This window comes from Sarcophilus harrisii, chromosome 3, assembly GCF_902635505.1.
Source record: "Sarcophilus harrisii chromosome 3, mSarHar1.11, whole genome shotgun sequence".
Taxonomy (NCBI): Eukaryota; Metazoa; Chordata; class Mammalia; order Dasyuromorphia; family Dasyuridae; genus Sarcophilus; species Sarcophilus harrisii.
The window spans coordinates 413,518,931-413,535,702 of record NC_045428.1 but is presented as its reverse complement, the minus strand read 5'-3'; the positions used below and the strand labels follow the sequence as shown (position 1 = coordinate 413,535,702).

Sequence of the window (16,772 nt, the reverse complement as noted above, 5' to 3'; positions counted from 1 at the left end):
CCACAAGGAGAATTAACCATGAGCCACAGAACAGAACTTGAATAAGGAAATGATTGCATATAGTCAATGCTTACATACCAGGGATATTTGGAATTGGCTTTGGATTTTCATTTTTTATGGTTATTTGTTTTGAAATTAAGAATCACATGGAAGACTGCATAGGTTTCTGCTGTATTCAATCTGGAGAGAAGTATGCTTTTCTTTCATTTTATATCATTAATGGACTACCAGTGCTAGCAGCCTAAATTGTTAAATTTTTTATATGAATTCCCATCTAGAGATGATCCATCTGTGATCAACATTTCTGATGAAATGACAAAAACGGCATTGTGGAGGAACCTTCTGATCACCTCAGAAAACTCAAAGGATAAGGAGTCAAGCTTTCCTTCTAAAAGGTTTGAATTTTTTTAGTAATTACAGCATGATGTATTAATCCCAGGCATTTTATAACCTCAAATCATTAGCTAAAAAAAAATCAACTTATCATTAAATTGAAAACTTAATTTTGTACAGAGAAATCTTTAAAATTGAAGCATAAATTATGTTCAGAAACAAAGATGATGTTACTAAAATTTTCTTTCTCAGAGCAAAACATTTGGAACATTACCTAAGCTGTCATTTATCATCTAGGCCTCTTATATAGTTTTGCCTTTCCTGACCTGCTTCATGCAAGAAGTACCCTAGATATCTGATGATATTTTGTAGTTCCTAACCACCACCACCACTTCTTTCCCTCCTTCCCATGTTTCACATGCAATGGTTATATTAACAATCTAATTTTACCCACTCCATGCAACTTAATCATTTGGGGGCCCTTTACATATGCCCCACTAGAAAACTTGCAACTCTAGAAATCTTATTCTCTTTCTATGTTTATGCATAGGCACATGTATATTGCTTGTATGCAATTTCATGTGCATGTAGAAAGCAGATTTTGCCCTTGAATTCCAACATGTATATCTGATTTTACTGATGAATTTCTCTGAATCAGTACTCCGAAATGAAATCACCCCATCTTCCTTGATGCTGAAACATAAATGGCAGCCTGGGGTCATGATAGTATTTTTTTCTGCTTGAGAGTGATCAAGGGATTTGGGGAAACTAGCTACAATGTTTGCTATAATTGATATCTTCTTTTATTTCCATAAGTTTTCAATTAACTTTTTCTACTTGGTTGTTTCATATTACATTTCTGTCATAAGCTCCCCTTCCTAAATCACTCTAGAAGCTGATTCCCCAAAGGTAAGACCCTCTCCCTGAAATCTATTCCTTGATTGCATCCCCTTATGTTAAATGGTGTCTTCTAAAAACCCGATCAGCCTCTGTATTCTGTGTAAGTTTTGGGGAGGCAAAAGGCATGGAGTGCCATAGTTTCAGGCCCACAGCTTGAACTAAAATACCCCAGGGCAGTTGCCCAAATACTTCAAAAGGGTTTGGAAGCCCACCTATTCATGATAGTGTAGACAAAATCCTCATTCATCAATTAAGAAATCTTCTTGCCATGCTATACTTAGCAACTCAAGCCTGGCATCAGTCTTTTTTACCTTAGAAGGAAAAAAAACTTTGATTTTAAAAATTACATAAAATGGGCACCTCCCCTTTATGTACTACCCACTCATCCAAACACCAGGAGTCTTGCTTTGTGGGAATGGTCAAGAACATGGGCACAAGAGAGGGTTTACTTGACACTTTGTAGAAAAACAGAAAAACAGCAAAACTTGCACCTCTAGTTGCTGATTTTTGTCACCCCAAAATGGCATGCTACTGCTTCAATGTTGTCTCTCTTTCTCAACTGCATAAATAAGATACGTAGGGAATCCAAAGAGGTTTGACTTCATAGGTTCACAGAGCAGCTCACTGACATTTCTTTCTTTTGCTTTACTTATTTATTTATTTTTATTGCTAAAAGACTAAACAATTATTATTAGTTATCACCATAGACTTTTTATAATTTTTTTTTCTGCTCCTGGGGCCAAAAGCCTTTGTGAGTTTCTCCACTTGATTATAAAAAAGTAGCTTTTTATTCTATGGCATATTTAATTTCAGTATCCAAAATAACCCATAATATTTCTGTGAAGATCTAAGAGTTGGGCAAAATATTGAAAGGGTAGCTGTCCACTTACACTGAAATCTTTTTCTAAAGTCCTAAGAGTAAAAAAAAAAAAAGTCATTATAATGGTATTTCATTATATTTCAGTGTAAAGACCAGGCTGATAAACCAAAAATGAATGATTTTTTTTAAAAATTCATTTATTAAGCACTTATTATGTGCCAAATGAAATGCAGGACAAAGAAGCTATACAAGTAAGGAAGGACAATCTGGTTTGTAGAACTGCTTACTTCAGGCACTGTTGTGTGTCTTCCTGTATTAACTAGACCAGCAGTCTAGACTGTCCATCTGTTTAGCTTTGACTCAAGCCAACAGTTAATGTTCTAATGCTAAGTGTTCTAATCTTAAGTGTTCCTTAAACTAAATACCAGACTCAGAAGTTTTCAAGTACTGCCCTTTACCAGAAATGATTAACTTTTTAAATATTTCTCTAAATTACTAGCACATTTATAGATTGACTTTGGAGAATAACTTAATATAATTTTACATACATTCCATTGTAAAGGAATTGTTTTGGAGTGTAGTCAATAATATCCATTCTTAATTCTTAATGACCAGTAATTCAGTTTCAAAATATTTCTGGAATAATTTCTGGAACAGTTTACACTTTAAAAAAAAAAAAAACCTTTTTAATGTATAAAGTACTTTCACATACATGTCTTCATTTGATAATCAATAGCAAAACTATGAAGTAGAGAAAAGTAAGTATCATTATTTCCAAATGAGAAAAGTGAGAATCAGAGAAATAAAGTGACTTATTTCAAGTCAAAAGGTTAACAAATAGAAGGCGTGAATCTATAGAACCTTCCCATTTTACCACACTACCTATATATTTCATTGTAATGAAGGTTCAGCTAGTTTCTCTGAATTCCAGAGAGTAAACCTCCCTGGTGAAGATGTCTTGTGTGCCCTATAAAGCTTTTCACCTGTATAACTATGGAATCTCTATGAAAATAGGAATTCTCAAGAAATCTAGAGAACAGTAGCAACACTATTATTCACAGACCCCCATTTAGTATCAAATGAGGGCATCAGATAAGGCCAGGAGGTATGCCATAAGTATAATCCATTCCCTTACCTATTCATTCAACCTATTGTGCACCTACTATGGGCAAAGAGGCTGTGCAACTGTTATATCCTGATATAACTTGGCCTGTCTTTGGGTCTGGAAGGAGGTAGCTGAGGCCTTAGATTTTTAATCACCTTGAGAATATTAGCACATTAGTTTCTTAGCTAAGGGATCTTAGCTAAGGGCAGCAAAACTGACTTCTTGTCATTCTAGTTTTCGCCCTTGAAGACACTGCAGTGTGAGGTTTTATACCAATTCAGGATTTGCCTTTTGTAAGTGAAGTTAAATATGATAGCTGTACTTAGCAATTGTTTCATGCACTTTTATCTATCAAATACTTCAGAGAAGATTAAGGACAGACAGTAAGAAACACTTTCAAATAACAGCACATCTGATGAAAGGGCTTAAATTTGTATCATGTGGAAAATACAAGTATTGGGTGGGTCAGCTCAACATATTAAATGGGTCATTTGAAATGAATCCCATTTAAAGTGTACTATTTCAATCAGGGGCAATTTGAGATGAACTCTCCAAGTCAGTAATTGTTGTGTCCTGTATCATTTAAAATCCACAGATTCCTCCTTTAAAAAATAATAATTCAACTCACTGAAACATGAAAATATTACTAGATGTCATAGTCTGGGCTGTTTTCCTAAATGAAGAAAAGTTTGTGTAACACTAGAATAGCTATTCTGGTACTTGAAGTCATTCTCATCATCTCTTTCAATAAATATTCTATGCCAGTGAGTCCCGTTTGTTTCTCTGTTTTATTTCAGAGGATATGAATTTGTAAAAGTATAAATAAATGATCCAAGACAGTTAAGAGGACTAACCTCTTGGTTAATAAACGCCTCTGGGTTAGTAAAACCCCAACCTATGACTTAAAATCTCCACTGCCATCATGAATGAAAAAATCCTTAGAAGTTGATTCTAATTTGTAGTTTTGAGAGTGAATTATCATCCAACTTGAAGTCCATTGTTTCAGAGACTGCTATGTATGCAATTAGAAGGAACTATATCAGAATCCTTTGCTATTGCTGTTGAGCAAATGTACATGAGAATCACTTATCAGTAGAGTATAAGAAAGGCAGCTAGCTAGCTCAGTGGATAGAGCACTGAGCCAGAAGACCTCAGTGCAAATTCAGCCTCAGATGCTCACTAGCTATGTGATAGTGGCAAGTCACTTTATCTTTTTTACCGAAGAAGCAAACCACTCCAGTATCTTTGCCAAGAAAAGTCCCCCAAAAAACATCAACAGTGTGGTTGACAAGATCACAAAAAATCAGACACAACTAAGTGAATGAACTAAGTGACTGAACTACAAGAGTTAGAGGAGCAATTGTTTTTTATAAGACTCAGTTCTTGAACACCTGGAGCATTGTTTATTTATTTCTGAAACATTTACTCCATCAATTGTATTATGATACTGCACTTTCATCAATATCCCATCATTATGAATTACCATAAGGAAAAACATTAACCTTTCCAGGCAGTGAAGAAGAACTGGTAAATATATATATATATATATATTTATATATATATATATATATATATATATATATATATATAAATATATATATATATATATATAAAACAAAAATAAAAAGTATCTCTCTTACACATCACCAACTGCCTTTTGGAAATCTTGAACTGAGTGTCCCTTAGACATCTCAAGCTCAGTATGTCAAAAACAAAACTCATTATCTTTTCCCTGAAACCTTCACTTTATCACAGTGTTCCTGTTGGCAACAAGGGCATGATGATCCTTCCATTTACTCAGTTTTGCAATCTCAGTAAAATCCTCAACTCAATCGCTTTTGCCTCATTTATACAGTCTGTTGCCAAAACTTGTTACTCAAACTTAGGAGAGACAATATCAAGATATATATATATATCTGGGAATTATTTGTGTAATAATTTATGAGATAACAAACTGAGATGGAAAGAGAGAGAGAAAATGAGAACGAGACCGAGACAAAGACAGACAGACAGAAACAGAGACAGAGAGAGACCAAGGAAGACAGAGAGACAGAGACAGACAGAGACAAAGACAGAGAGAGAGAAAGACAGACAGGGAGAGACAGAGACATTAACAGAGAGACACAGATAGACAGAGACAGAGAAGTCCCCAGATATATCCTCAAGGACACTCAAGATTAGTCTACACATCAGAGGAAGATCTAACAAAGTACCCTAAAAGGAACAGATAGGCAGATTAGAGAACCATGAGAAAGCAATGCTATGAAAACCTAGAGAAAGGCTATGCAAGAGGTGATGACCAGTAGCAAGTGCTAAGAAGGTCACAGAAGATAAAAAGAAAAAGTTACTAGAATGGGCAATTAAGAGATCATTGGTAATTTTGGAAAGGTTGTTTCTATTGAATGATGGAGTCAGAAGCCAGGGTGAAATTTTAGAAGAAAGGGAGGACAGAACTGTAGAAACCTAGTGTTTCTGGCTTTCCAAAGGAATTTTCTGGGAAGGAAAGGAGAGATATGGGTTTGTTAGCTATTGAGAAGTGATTGGATAAAATAAGTTAATTTTAAGGATGAGAGAAAAATGGAAGTTATTCATAGATATCAGGAAAGGAAATAGTAGATAGTGAGAAACTGAAAAAAAGATAAAAAGGAAGATATAGATGATAGGGGGGCAGGGGAGTGGGAGGAGGACCTGCTAAAGAAGGCAGGAGTATGGTAAGTACAATATTGGATACAAATTTATATAATATATAGGTCCTGACTTCTCTCAGAGATATCCTCTAGAACTATATTAAAGAGAACTCTATCTCTTTAAAAGTAGGTTGCATTCCGAGTGTAGTTTACAGAGCAAGAATAATTCATTTAGTCAGGTAGAACTCAAGAAGATGTTGTTATGACAGAAGACAAAGTCATTAAAACTTGTCACATGGAAAGAATGGAAGGAGAAGAAATTGAGATATGTAGATAGATGGTTTAAAAATATAGAATTAAGGCTCTCAGCACATCATGTGCATACTGTCATCCCTTCTCATGAGAAAAGCAAATGAAAGAAAAGAAAGTCATTTTTCTGTGACCTGTAAGTGGTATGTGCTGAGGCATGTGGCAGGCTCCAACCCAGGGTGCCACAGATGCTCACACTAGCTCTCAGAGATCTGGCAGCCTGCCATGAATGGCAGAAGCTCGGGCACTCCTTACCTGATGGTGCCTGGTGATGGTGACAACTGAGAAGGGCTGTTTCTAGCAAAAGTAGAAGAATAAAATCAATCTAAAGCACTTTCAGAATGCATTTGATAATGTGAGCTATTGGCCATGAAGGAATCAGTGGCTTGGGGGCTAAAAATCAAGATTAGGGACAAGTAAAATCTCTCCAGAGCCAGACATTTTGGTCAGAAGTAAGATTCTGACAAGAGCACTATCTCAGTTGCTTGGTGATAACTGTAGCAGGAAAAATTAAAGAAAGGCTCATAGGTAAGTAAGGCTTCACTTTAAAATTCAATTGAATCAGCACTTATTACTAGCCTACTGTGTACAAAGTATTTGCTAGACACTAGGGATACCAGAAATCCCCCAAAAACAAAACCATCACTGGCATTTACATTTTATGGGGAGGAAGAAGATAAAGACATAAACAACAAGTTTACACACAATAAGTTGAAATAGTAGCACCACTAACAAGGAAAGTCATAAAAGATTTTCTAAGGAATCATGTCTTGAAAGAAGCTAGAAATTCTAAAAATCCAAAGGGGAAAAGAAGAATGTACTCAAGGCAGGTCCAAAAACAAAGAGGGGTGATACATCAGGTGAGTAGTCATAAACCATGTCCCCTAGAAGCTTACAATTCAGATATTGACATAATGCATGTATCTATTTTTTATTAACATTCCCAGCCAAACAGCTAGTGAAATAGTGGGAGAATTTTTAACCTTGGAAAGGGGAGAGGGAAAGAAAGAAAGGAAGAACGGAAGGAAGAAAGAAAGAAAGGAAGGAAGGAAGGAGGGAGGGAGGGAGGAGGAAGGGAAGAAGGGAGGGAGGGAGGAGGGAGGAAGGAAGAGAGGAAGGGAAGGAGGAAGGGAAGGAGGGAGGGAGATAGAGAGGGAGGAAGAAAGAAAGAAAGAAAGAAAGAAAGAAAGAAAGAAAGAAAGAAAGAAAGAAAGAAAGAAAGAAAGAAAAAAAGAAAGAAAAGAAGGAGGGAGGAAGGAAGGAAGGAAGGAAGGAAGGAAGGAACGAAGGAAGGAAGGAAGGAAGAGGAGGAGGAGCAGAAAGAAAGAAAGAAAGAAAAAAAGAAAGAAAAGAAGGAGGGAGGAAGGAAGGAAGGAAGGAAGGAAGGAAGGAACGAAGGAAGGAAGGAAGGAAGAGGAGGAGGAGCAGAAGGAAGGAAGGAAAGAAGGAATGAAGGAAGGGAGAGGGAGAGAGGAAGGAAGGAAGGAAAGAAGGAAGGAAAAGAAAAAAGAAAGGAAGGTAAAATTTCACAGTAGACATTGATATTAACAAATGAAAGGAGTTGGAGAATGAAATGTTATAAAACCCTTTTCAGACTGTGCAAATTCACAATATAAGTGATTGGAGTGACCCTTTCTGTCTTGTGAGGCTTTGTCTTCCCAAGTGGATATCAGACTGCTGGAGGATAGGTGCTCAGTCTTTTGAGGAAATGTAATCATCCTTCAGAATGAAGGACATGTACTTCCCACAAAGCACCATTCAGTGAAGAAGGTGGGAGCAAATCGAGGGTCAGCAGAACTAAGGAATAACAACTGTGACTTCTTGTTTGTTCCATTTAACAAAGTGTCAGTGTTGTCTTAAGATGGTATCATGACGGGTGTTTTCAACAATCATTAACAATTTCATTTGCCAAAATGACAAGTGTGTGAATCTTGCATGCTTTCAGATCTGTCTGAAAACTTTCAATTTTATTCATTCTTCACTCTCTGAAATTCTGGCCCATGGCTTGTATCCTACCCAGTTCAGAGTTGTATAATTGTTGCTGGTCAGTCTGTGCTATGTAGCATGAAAAATTAATGCATCTTGGTGATGGGGGGAGGGGAGTTTGATTTTTTTTTTAATTTGTTTTGTTTTGTTTTTGAAGAGGGCATCTTTTAAGGAGAAGGGAAGGGGATCAGGCAGTTCTTACAGAAGGTATGGTGGCATTGACAGTAACAGACTTTTCCTTTCCCCCCTTCCAGCACTGAAGGCAGAAAAGAGAAGAAAGCTGACTCAGGGAAAGGTGTTGACAGGGAGACTTGTCTATGACTTGTTCTTCAATTTATTTTTACAAACATACAAGAAGAGTGCCACAATTATTAATAAAACTGCTTTGATCATGTATTGTAAATTCTGTCTCTCATCCCAAACTCACGCCCACACTGTAAGTAGTGTAATACTCATTTTTTTGTTTTTTTTTTCCCTCTGTTTAAAACTTCGGAGTGGTGTGAACATCCCTGGTAGCCAATGCAAGAATCTGTGTATTCCTTGCTGGATTAACCATTTATAAACACTAAATTCATGTCATCACTCTCATAAGAGCAGTTGCTTTTTGAGAGGACTCATGTGAGTTGACTTGTATTTTACTTTTTTCCTGGCTTTGTAATGCCTATAAATTTCATCCAAAGGAAATTTGAAAGATAACCCTACTTCTTTTCGATTTTTATAGCTTAGCATTAATCATTTATTGCAAAAGACCCAAATCAAAAAGTTAGTCTGAAAGCTCTTTTTTAAGGTAATTCTATTTGTGCTGTCTTCCTTGATTCAATAAAAGGCATTTAATATTTTAAAATTTGTATTAACTGAAGCATAAAATCATTTGGGGGAATCAAAATTTTAAAAAAAATATCTTCTCATCCTGTTTTAGACATTGTAGAGAAATCTTCAGATAGCATTCATTCAGAATGTGATCCAATATGGACCATGGGAAATATTAAAGTCAATGAACCAATACTTTTATAAACAGTTTGGAGAAGTTTTCAATATAAACCTTAGTCTGAATTATGTGGTTAAGTTTATTTACTTCTGACACCAAGTTTCTTTTTCCAAATCAGCATTTATTTACACATATACAACATAACCCATGATGAATCATTGTATAAGAAATACCAATGTGTACAATAACTCTACCACTGAGGATCCTTCCCTGTTTCATGCTAGGTTGGAATTTGTTCTAATGTGAGGTTGACAGGTGTCCAGTTGTGATTTTTTTTCCTGCAACGCTTTTATACTGTTCTATTAAAAATGCATGCTGTCAAGAAATAAACCTCAAACTGAACATTTCAGCTAATGACCAGGGGAATTTCCAGTTGATGTTTCAGTCTATTCCAAGTCATCTCATCTTTACCAAGCTTGTAGAAGAGGAAAAGGCTATTTCCAACTTTGGAGTACTATTTGAAAGGATAACTTTTTAATTCATTTTTAATGAAATTCAATAACTCTAATAGCCATTTTAGTGTTTTGAGATTCCAGGAATGCCCATAGGTCACTGAGCTTGTACTCTTTTTAATGTTCACTTTTGCAAAGATTCAGAGTTCTTCCAATGTGTTTAATTACATTTGCTCAAAGTGATTTTGTTTTCCATACTCAATGTGGGGGGAAGGGTTCCTTTGATAATCAAGTCAATGAACAGTATTTTGTAACATTCTCTTTACTACTGTCTTGACCTCATCACTTCGTAAAATTTTTCTCACAGCCCTTAAAGCAGTTATTTAAATGGAAACAAGCCTAATGGATACAAAAAAGGACTTGCATTTAATAACAATAAAAGATCGTATTTATAAATTCAGGAGGCAAAGTATAGAAATTTCCTGTCCTAAACACATTGTTTTCATGTATTCAATAACGCAGATACTATTTGTAACATTCCAATTGATTTATGATTTAGACTAGAAATATATGCCAGTCAGACCCCAAAGCAGGCTCCTCGTATTTTGATATGTTAATAACTCTGTTAAAAAAGAGATCATAGTGAAGTGAGTTTCACATGATCATCTAATAGACTATTAAGCAATCATTGTATCCAATGGCATTCTGTGTTTGAGCATTTTTTATAGTCACGCTGTTCTTGTGTGGATTTTAATGCTATCCTTATGTTAATCCCAACATTTTGAAATCACACAAAATATAATGCAAATGTAGTGTTATATATTTACTTCTAATTTCATATTCCTGGTCAAAATTGCTGAATTTCTTGGATGTAATTTATTACAAAGTAAAGTGTACATGTGAATAGGATATTGTGTTTTTCACAACTAAGAAATGTTATGTGGAAATAAATATTTATCCTAACTAATTTCCTTTCACATTTCTATATTATGTTGAGTGCTTGTCATTTTATGGAACTTTTCATTTTTTCCTCCCAGTATTCATCAGGTCAACACCACTGCTTGAACTATAAATGTCACTTTTCTTACTTTTTCAACTTGAAGTTAGGAAAACTTGGATAAATGTCATTAGGAATTTCAAGATGGTCAGTAGAACAGATTCATTGGCTATAGTTTTCCTAGATAGCAAATGATCAAAGTCATTAGAAGACAGTTCAACACCATTTTCACTGAAATAGCCAAACTAGTTGCTTTCCATTCCTGGGAGGAAAGCAGTTCTAGAAGCAATTAAACTGATTTGATTACCACCTCAAACCACCAACATCCCTAGCTAAATTGAAAACGATTGTGTCCGATTCTGTACATTATTGGGCAGTGAACCCAAAAATAAAAAACCTCAGGTTGTTTTTTTGTTTTCTTTTTTTTAATCAGACTTGTAATTTCATTAGTATTGGGAAGTGTCAATGAGGAAAATCCTTCTACTAAAGGAAGCTCAGAAACTGCTCAGACTTCTTAAAAGTCCCAGTCACTAAGAAGTTGTGAGCTATCTCCAGACACTGAATCAATATGTATTAGGAAGGTTTGAATCCAGGTTTTCTTGGGCCCATTCTCAATCCACTAACTCATGCTACCTTTAAAAAACAATTGCTAAATATAATATTTTTAAAATCTAGCTATCTTTGACCTGCTATACGAAGTTAGTTGAAAGTACAATCTGTATTCTCTGAGTATTCTCTTTGAGTACTGCAGGTTACTAAATTTTGTCTTTGAGAATCTTTAGTAAAAATACAAACTATCCAACCTTGACAGATCCATTCACTGTTCTTGAATATCTCTAGAAAAAGAACACATAGCTTCTTTCTGTAATCATTTTTCCCCCTGAGGCAATTGACATTAAGTGACTTGCCTAGGGTCACACAGCCAGGAAGTGTTAAGTGTCTGAGACCAAATTTGAACTCAGATCTTCCTGACTTCAGGGCTGGTTATCTATCCCCTACACCAACTAGCTGTCCTGAAATTCTTAAATCTTAAACTCATGTCTTCCTAAGGTTTTAAACAATGTCATTGCACTGAGATTTCAAGTTCAGCTTATGATCTAATCTGATCTTTAGATCTTTTTCAGTTTATTGCTTTTACAATTTGGTTTTCCTTCTTAACTGCAGTGGACTTTTTTTCCAATTCAAATTTATCCTTTTTTCCATTAGTTATTTCAATACAATACAATACAATACAATACTCATTGGTATTTCAGGATTTAGATCATAGGATTTAGAACTAAAGATTGTCTAGTTCAATTTTCCCTTTTTTAACATGAGTAAATTGAAGATTTACTCATGAAGGAAATTAAATGATTTGTCCATGATCTGAGGGAGTAAGAACTCTAGGGTTCTAAACAAGGTTCTCTGATTCTCAATTCAGGCAGTACTTTGGCCAATTTATGAATGATGCTAGATGCAAATAGTTGGAAAAATATGACATTTAATATAGGGATCACCTAATGGTCTAAAATTATGAGCCAATCAATTCCTTTTTCCCCTATAATTATGGTCAGCTCCCAAGCACTTATTAAGCTCCAACTATGTGACAGGCATTTGGTTAAATACAAATATAAAAGGGGAAAAAAATTCTCTGCCCTCAGAGAACTTGTAGTCTACCCAAAATACCACAAAATCACACAGAAATTGAATGATTAATATTTAAGAATAAGTGAAAACTTATTGACTTCTTGTGCAGGAGTACTAAAACTACAGGTGACAACCACATCCTGTAGGGATTGTAGTATATTTCAAGAGCCTCAGTGACCAGGGAATGACCCATAGCTCAACAAACAAAATCCTCTTGTTATTTCATTATAGTCTTGGACCAGCTGGTAAGATGACACCAGTTCAGACACATGTCAGCAGACTACTTCAAGAAGTTCTAGAGGTGAGGAAGAAGTAGCTATTTAATATTTTAAGGACCTTCCTGCATGTATGTCAAAATTTCTGTGTTTATTGATATTTGCCTCAATATTCTGAAAATGCATCCCTGCAGATTAGATGTGAGCTCACTGACCACAAGATAATTAAGTATAATTTAAAAATAGCTAGTGGTTCTTTTTTATTCCAGTAATGTATGAGACTGCATACACATAACACACACACACACACACACACACACACACACACACACACACATTTCTTAATACCATTCCTGGGATGTATGTGTGCACGCATGTGTCTGGCATGAATCAAAACATCCAAACCGGTTTCCATCCATGTACTGCAAGTTATAATTGGAAGAACAAAGGACTTGGGCTTAGAAAACTTGGGACTTGAATCTTTGCTCATTTATTTGCTGTAATACCTTGGACAAGGATAAGCATTATGCACCCAAGTTGTCTTGCTTGTACAATGATAGGGAAAAGAGGCTACACTATCTAGGGAAAGAGAAGGCAATAGTATGAGTAAGCATTTATAAGAGCATCTATTATGTGTCAGGATCTGTGCTAAGCACTTACATGCATTACTTCATTTGATCCTCTCAACAATCCTGTGAGGTAGCTGTTGCTATTATTCCCATTTTTTAGTTGAGGGAACTGAGGCAAAGGTTCAACTATTTGCTTAGAGTCAAATAAGTTGTCTGAAACAAATCATCACTTTGCCTTTCTCAATGACCCATGCAACTCATGCAGTGCTTTTAATTGTTATAGTAGTCGAATGTTTACTAATATAATAAAGTATGTCTATATCTGTTTTATGGTGGCTCTTTTCATCTTGAAGGTCTATATAAAATATTTTATAAATTCTGCACAGTCCTTACCTGCCTATCTGGCATTGGTAACTAAAAGACTGTTTATCAATTAGAAAATCAAATAATCTGAGTAAATGTGATAGTGGCCACCACTAATAAGGGACCACCACTGAGCAATGAGCAAATTGGAATGGTTATGCTGGAAAAGTAATGAGAGAATATTTAGGTAGAAAGAGGACAAATGAGAGAGGTCCTTGAAGGTCAGTGACAAAAATAGCTTTTAATTATGATTATATAATGTAATTATAGGATCAAAATCCAAAAAATTTAGTTCAGTGCCCAGAATATGTTTTGTATGGTTTAAAATCAGGATAAGGAAAGGAACTCAGATCTAGTGCATAAATAAGGATATGAATGCTCCCTCAGTTAATTTTCCAATTAAGGTACTATGGTACAATTGAAAGAGTCGGGAGGCTTGGAATCAAGAGATGAGTTCAAGTCAATCATATAAGCTATTTAGGCTGCAGTTTCCTGAACTCTTAAAATTTAAAAGGTAGACTAGATGATCTTTAAGGTCGCTTCTCACTTGTAAATCTGATTCTATGATGTTATAACCTAGGTTTGAGTTCCATTTCCTAACTTAATAGCTGTGAAAACTTGGGCAAGTCTCAGCCTCTGTTTTCTTATATTTAAAATACAAATCATAAGAATTATCTATTTCACAAAGTAGATCAATGAAAATGTAAGGCATTGTTGAGTTAAGAGCTATATAAATGTCAGTTTCTCTAACTAAAGTTACAATACAGGACCTCAGGCCTTCATTCTAACTTCATTTCTAACTCTTAGTTTATCAGGAATTTCAGATTTCACTGAAAATGAGTTTAAAAGCAGCAATTTTGAAGAAAAGGGGGTTGTAAGGGGCAGAAGCACACAACGAAATCCAAGACAAGCAGGAGAAAGGGGAAAAAAAGATCAGGCTAATTGACCTTGTCACAAAGCAAAAGTTTATGCTTAGTATTCCCTGTTTATAAAGGCAGAGAGCTTTGTTTCCAGAATTAAACCATTCTCACATCCCTAAAAGTTTCAAGTAGGTGTGTTCAATTTCCTGTTAGGGATAAATTCTGAGATAACAAGCTCATCTTAAGAAGTCAGTACAGGGGCAGCTAGGTGGTATGATGGATAGAGCAGCAGCCCTGAAGTCCGGAGGACCCAAGTTCAAATCTGGTCTCAGACACTTCCATTTCCTAGCTGTATGACTCTTGAGCAAGTCACTTAACCCCAATTGCATCAGAAAAAAAAAAAAAAAAAAGGCAGTACAGAATAAGTCCTGATTGATTCAGCACTGAGGGAGGGACATAATAGAAACAACTGTAGTTTACTACCTTATTTGTATGAATTAGATTCAAACCATTACAATCAAATTAGCACAAGCCGATAATTAGTAAAGAAATCCAGAAATTAACATGTGCACCAACAAAAATCTATCCAAGTGGTCTTCACATGTCCTCCAATGTTCCCAAATAAGTCTATCCTCCCCAATACTGGGACTAGATAGTTCCCTGATGCCTCCAATATATTCTTACATTTGGAATGTATTTCTGATTTATTCATCAAATTCTTTTAATTTCTTTGTCCTTTAAGTTGATTTAATTCTCTAATCAGTCATCATTGGAAGGCCCCTTGTCTTTTGCTCCATTATTATTCACATATTCAGTCCTTAAATACTTAAGAAAAAAAGAAAAAAAAAACAACCATTTGTTATAGTTGCCTTGTAGGCACAAAAGAAAGGTTTGTATCTTTTGGGGAATTGAGGGGAATGACAGTCGGGTTTATCATCCAGAACTAGAGTTTTGATCCTAAATGGTGGTACAGATGGTCAGTGCAGATGACAGGGAGATTGCTATTCAATTTGTGTTTCAGACTCTTATTGTACTTCAGAAGTAGGACTTAGTATTTATGCAGAGTGTTTTCTTGATGGGGAATTATACAAAGATAAGCCCAATTGTCCTAGGTTAATTGGCTTGATCAAGAATATTCACTTTTGGGGAAAAATTTTTCTTATAAGTAGTTCTTAAGTATAAGAGATATCATGAATATGAGGCCAGGTAAGTACAAGACAGGAAGAACTGTTTTCAAGTCCTCTTTCTGCCACAGGAGAAAACAAATCAGCAAAACTGAGTCCCCTAGGCAACTCTTCAAAATAGTAAATGCTGAACTGCATTGGTGGAAGAAGTTTCCACATTAGGAATTCTCTATATTGGTAAAATCAAAGGCCTGGATTTTTAATTTTCAACGGATGGCATAGCTACAGTCCAACCAATGAATAGGAAATTCGATATTAGCCAATGGGGTAAAGAAACATCTTTATTGTATTTTTTTAAAAAGTTGCAGTTGTGTGTTTGCAACCTTTTATTCAACCCTTTTTACAACTCACTATCCTCAATGATCCATTTGAAATGTTTTTAATAATATCAACTTCTGGATTTAAATAACTTGCATTTAACAGGTAACTGTTAATTACCTGTCTGTGCTAATTTTGTAAAGATATGAATACAATCTATACTAATAAACTGAAGTAAAGAATGGCTTCTAAATAATTCAAGTTATGAAATCAGATGCTTCAATTATGTGAGCATTCCAAATTTAAGACTTATTTTTGAACATGGGACACCTAAACATAAGATTGCCTCCATTAGTCATTTTGTAAGCCAAGCCCTAGCCTTAGATACACAAATATTTTAGTGATTAGGTCTACATAATGAGTGTGACTGTTATGTTTTCATCAACCAAAAATTTACTCCAGGCTAGTTCTGTGATTCCGACCATATCATAACAATTAAGCTTAACAGTTTTGCTCTGTAATATCTTAATGTCTAAGGCTCATAACTACATTACAAAATCCAATTTTCCTGGGAAAAGATTAGAGAGGCAGCATGATAACAACTCTTTAAAAAAAAAAAAAAAAAAAAGGTGATTTCTCTAAGAGAGTATATGTTGTAAGTCAACAGATAGCAGATAGGAAGGGGTATGCAATGAAAACAGGGCTACTGACACCACAAACTGCTTTATTACATCATAAATTTTGTGCTTTGTATTAAAAAAAAAACCAGCTCAAATCTTTCCATTTATTTAACAGATAATCTGGAAAATGTTAAAAAAAAAAAAAAAAAAAAAAAACAATCAGAGGCTTCCAGATTATAAGTGGCCACATGCCAATATGATTTAAATCTGATTAGGGATACATACTCATTATCTCTGAAATGCCAGAAACACACTTATTAAATGATGAGGGAAATTTTTATAGTCTAATGAACATACAGTAATGCACAACATTCTAGCTATTTTATATTGCTCAAAGGGAATCTAAGATGGCTAAATTGCTCCTTAATTAAGAACATCAAGGAAACTGATGAAAAATCCAAATTGATGCAAATACTTTCTTCAAGTTAGGATTTGCAACACAATTAGGTTTCATTTTTTAAATGGGCAAGTTGATGGGCTTCCATCCAACTTCCAAGCTGTGTCTCATGTTTGGGAAAGGCCTTTCATTTATGAAACATTACTTGTAAGTTGCTGTTGGG

General features: G+C 35.1%; 1 protein-coding gene across 6 annotated transcripts in view; it reads left to right on the top strand.

Annotated features, from left to right (window-relative positions):
- SLC4A10 (solute carrier family 4 member 10) overlaps nucleotides 1-10,427 on the top strand; it is a 361,700-nt gene extending 351,273 nt beyond the window's left edge. For 5 of the 6 annotated variants that reach the window (XM_031960579.1, XM_023499232.2, XM_023499231.2 and 2 more), the window contains 2 exons: nucleotides 279-395; nucleotides 8,335-10,427. In XM_031960579.1, coding sequence (XP_031816439.1) covers nucleotides 279-395; nucleotides 8,335-8,401 — 184 coding nt within the window. In that variant the 3' untranslated portion in view covers nucleotides 8,402-10,427. Of the gene's footprint in view, nucleotides 1-278; nucleotides 396-1,202; nucleotides 1,243-8,334 lie in introns of all 6 variants that reach the window. The other variant, XM_031960580.1, reaches the window with a different exon arrangement.
- The last annotated feature ends 6,345 nt before the right edge of the window (nucleotides 10,428-16,772 follow it).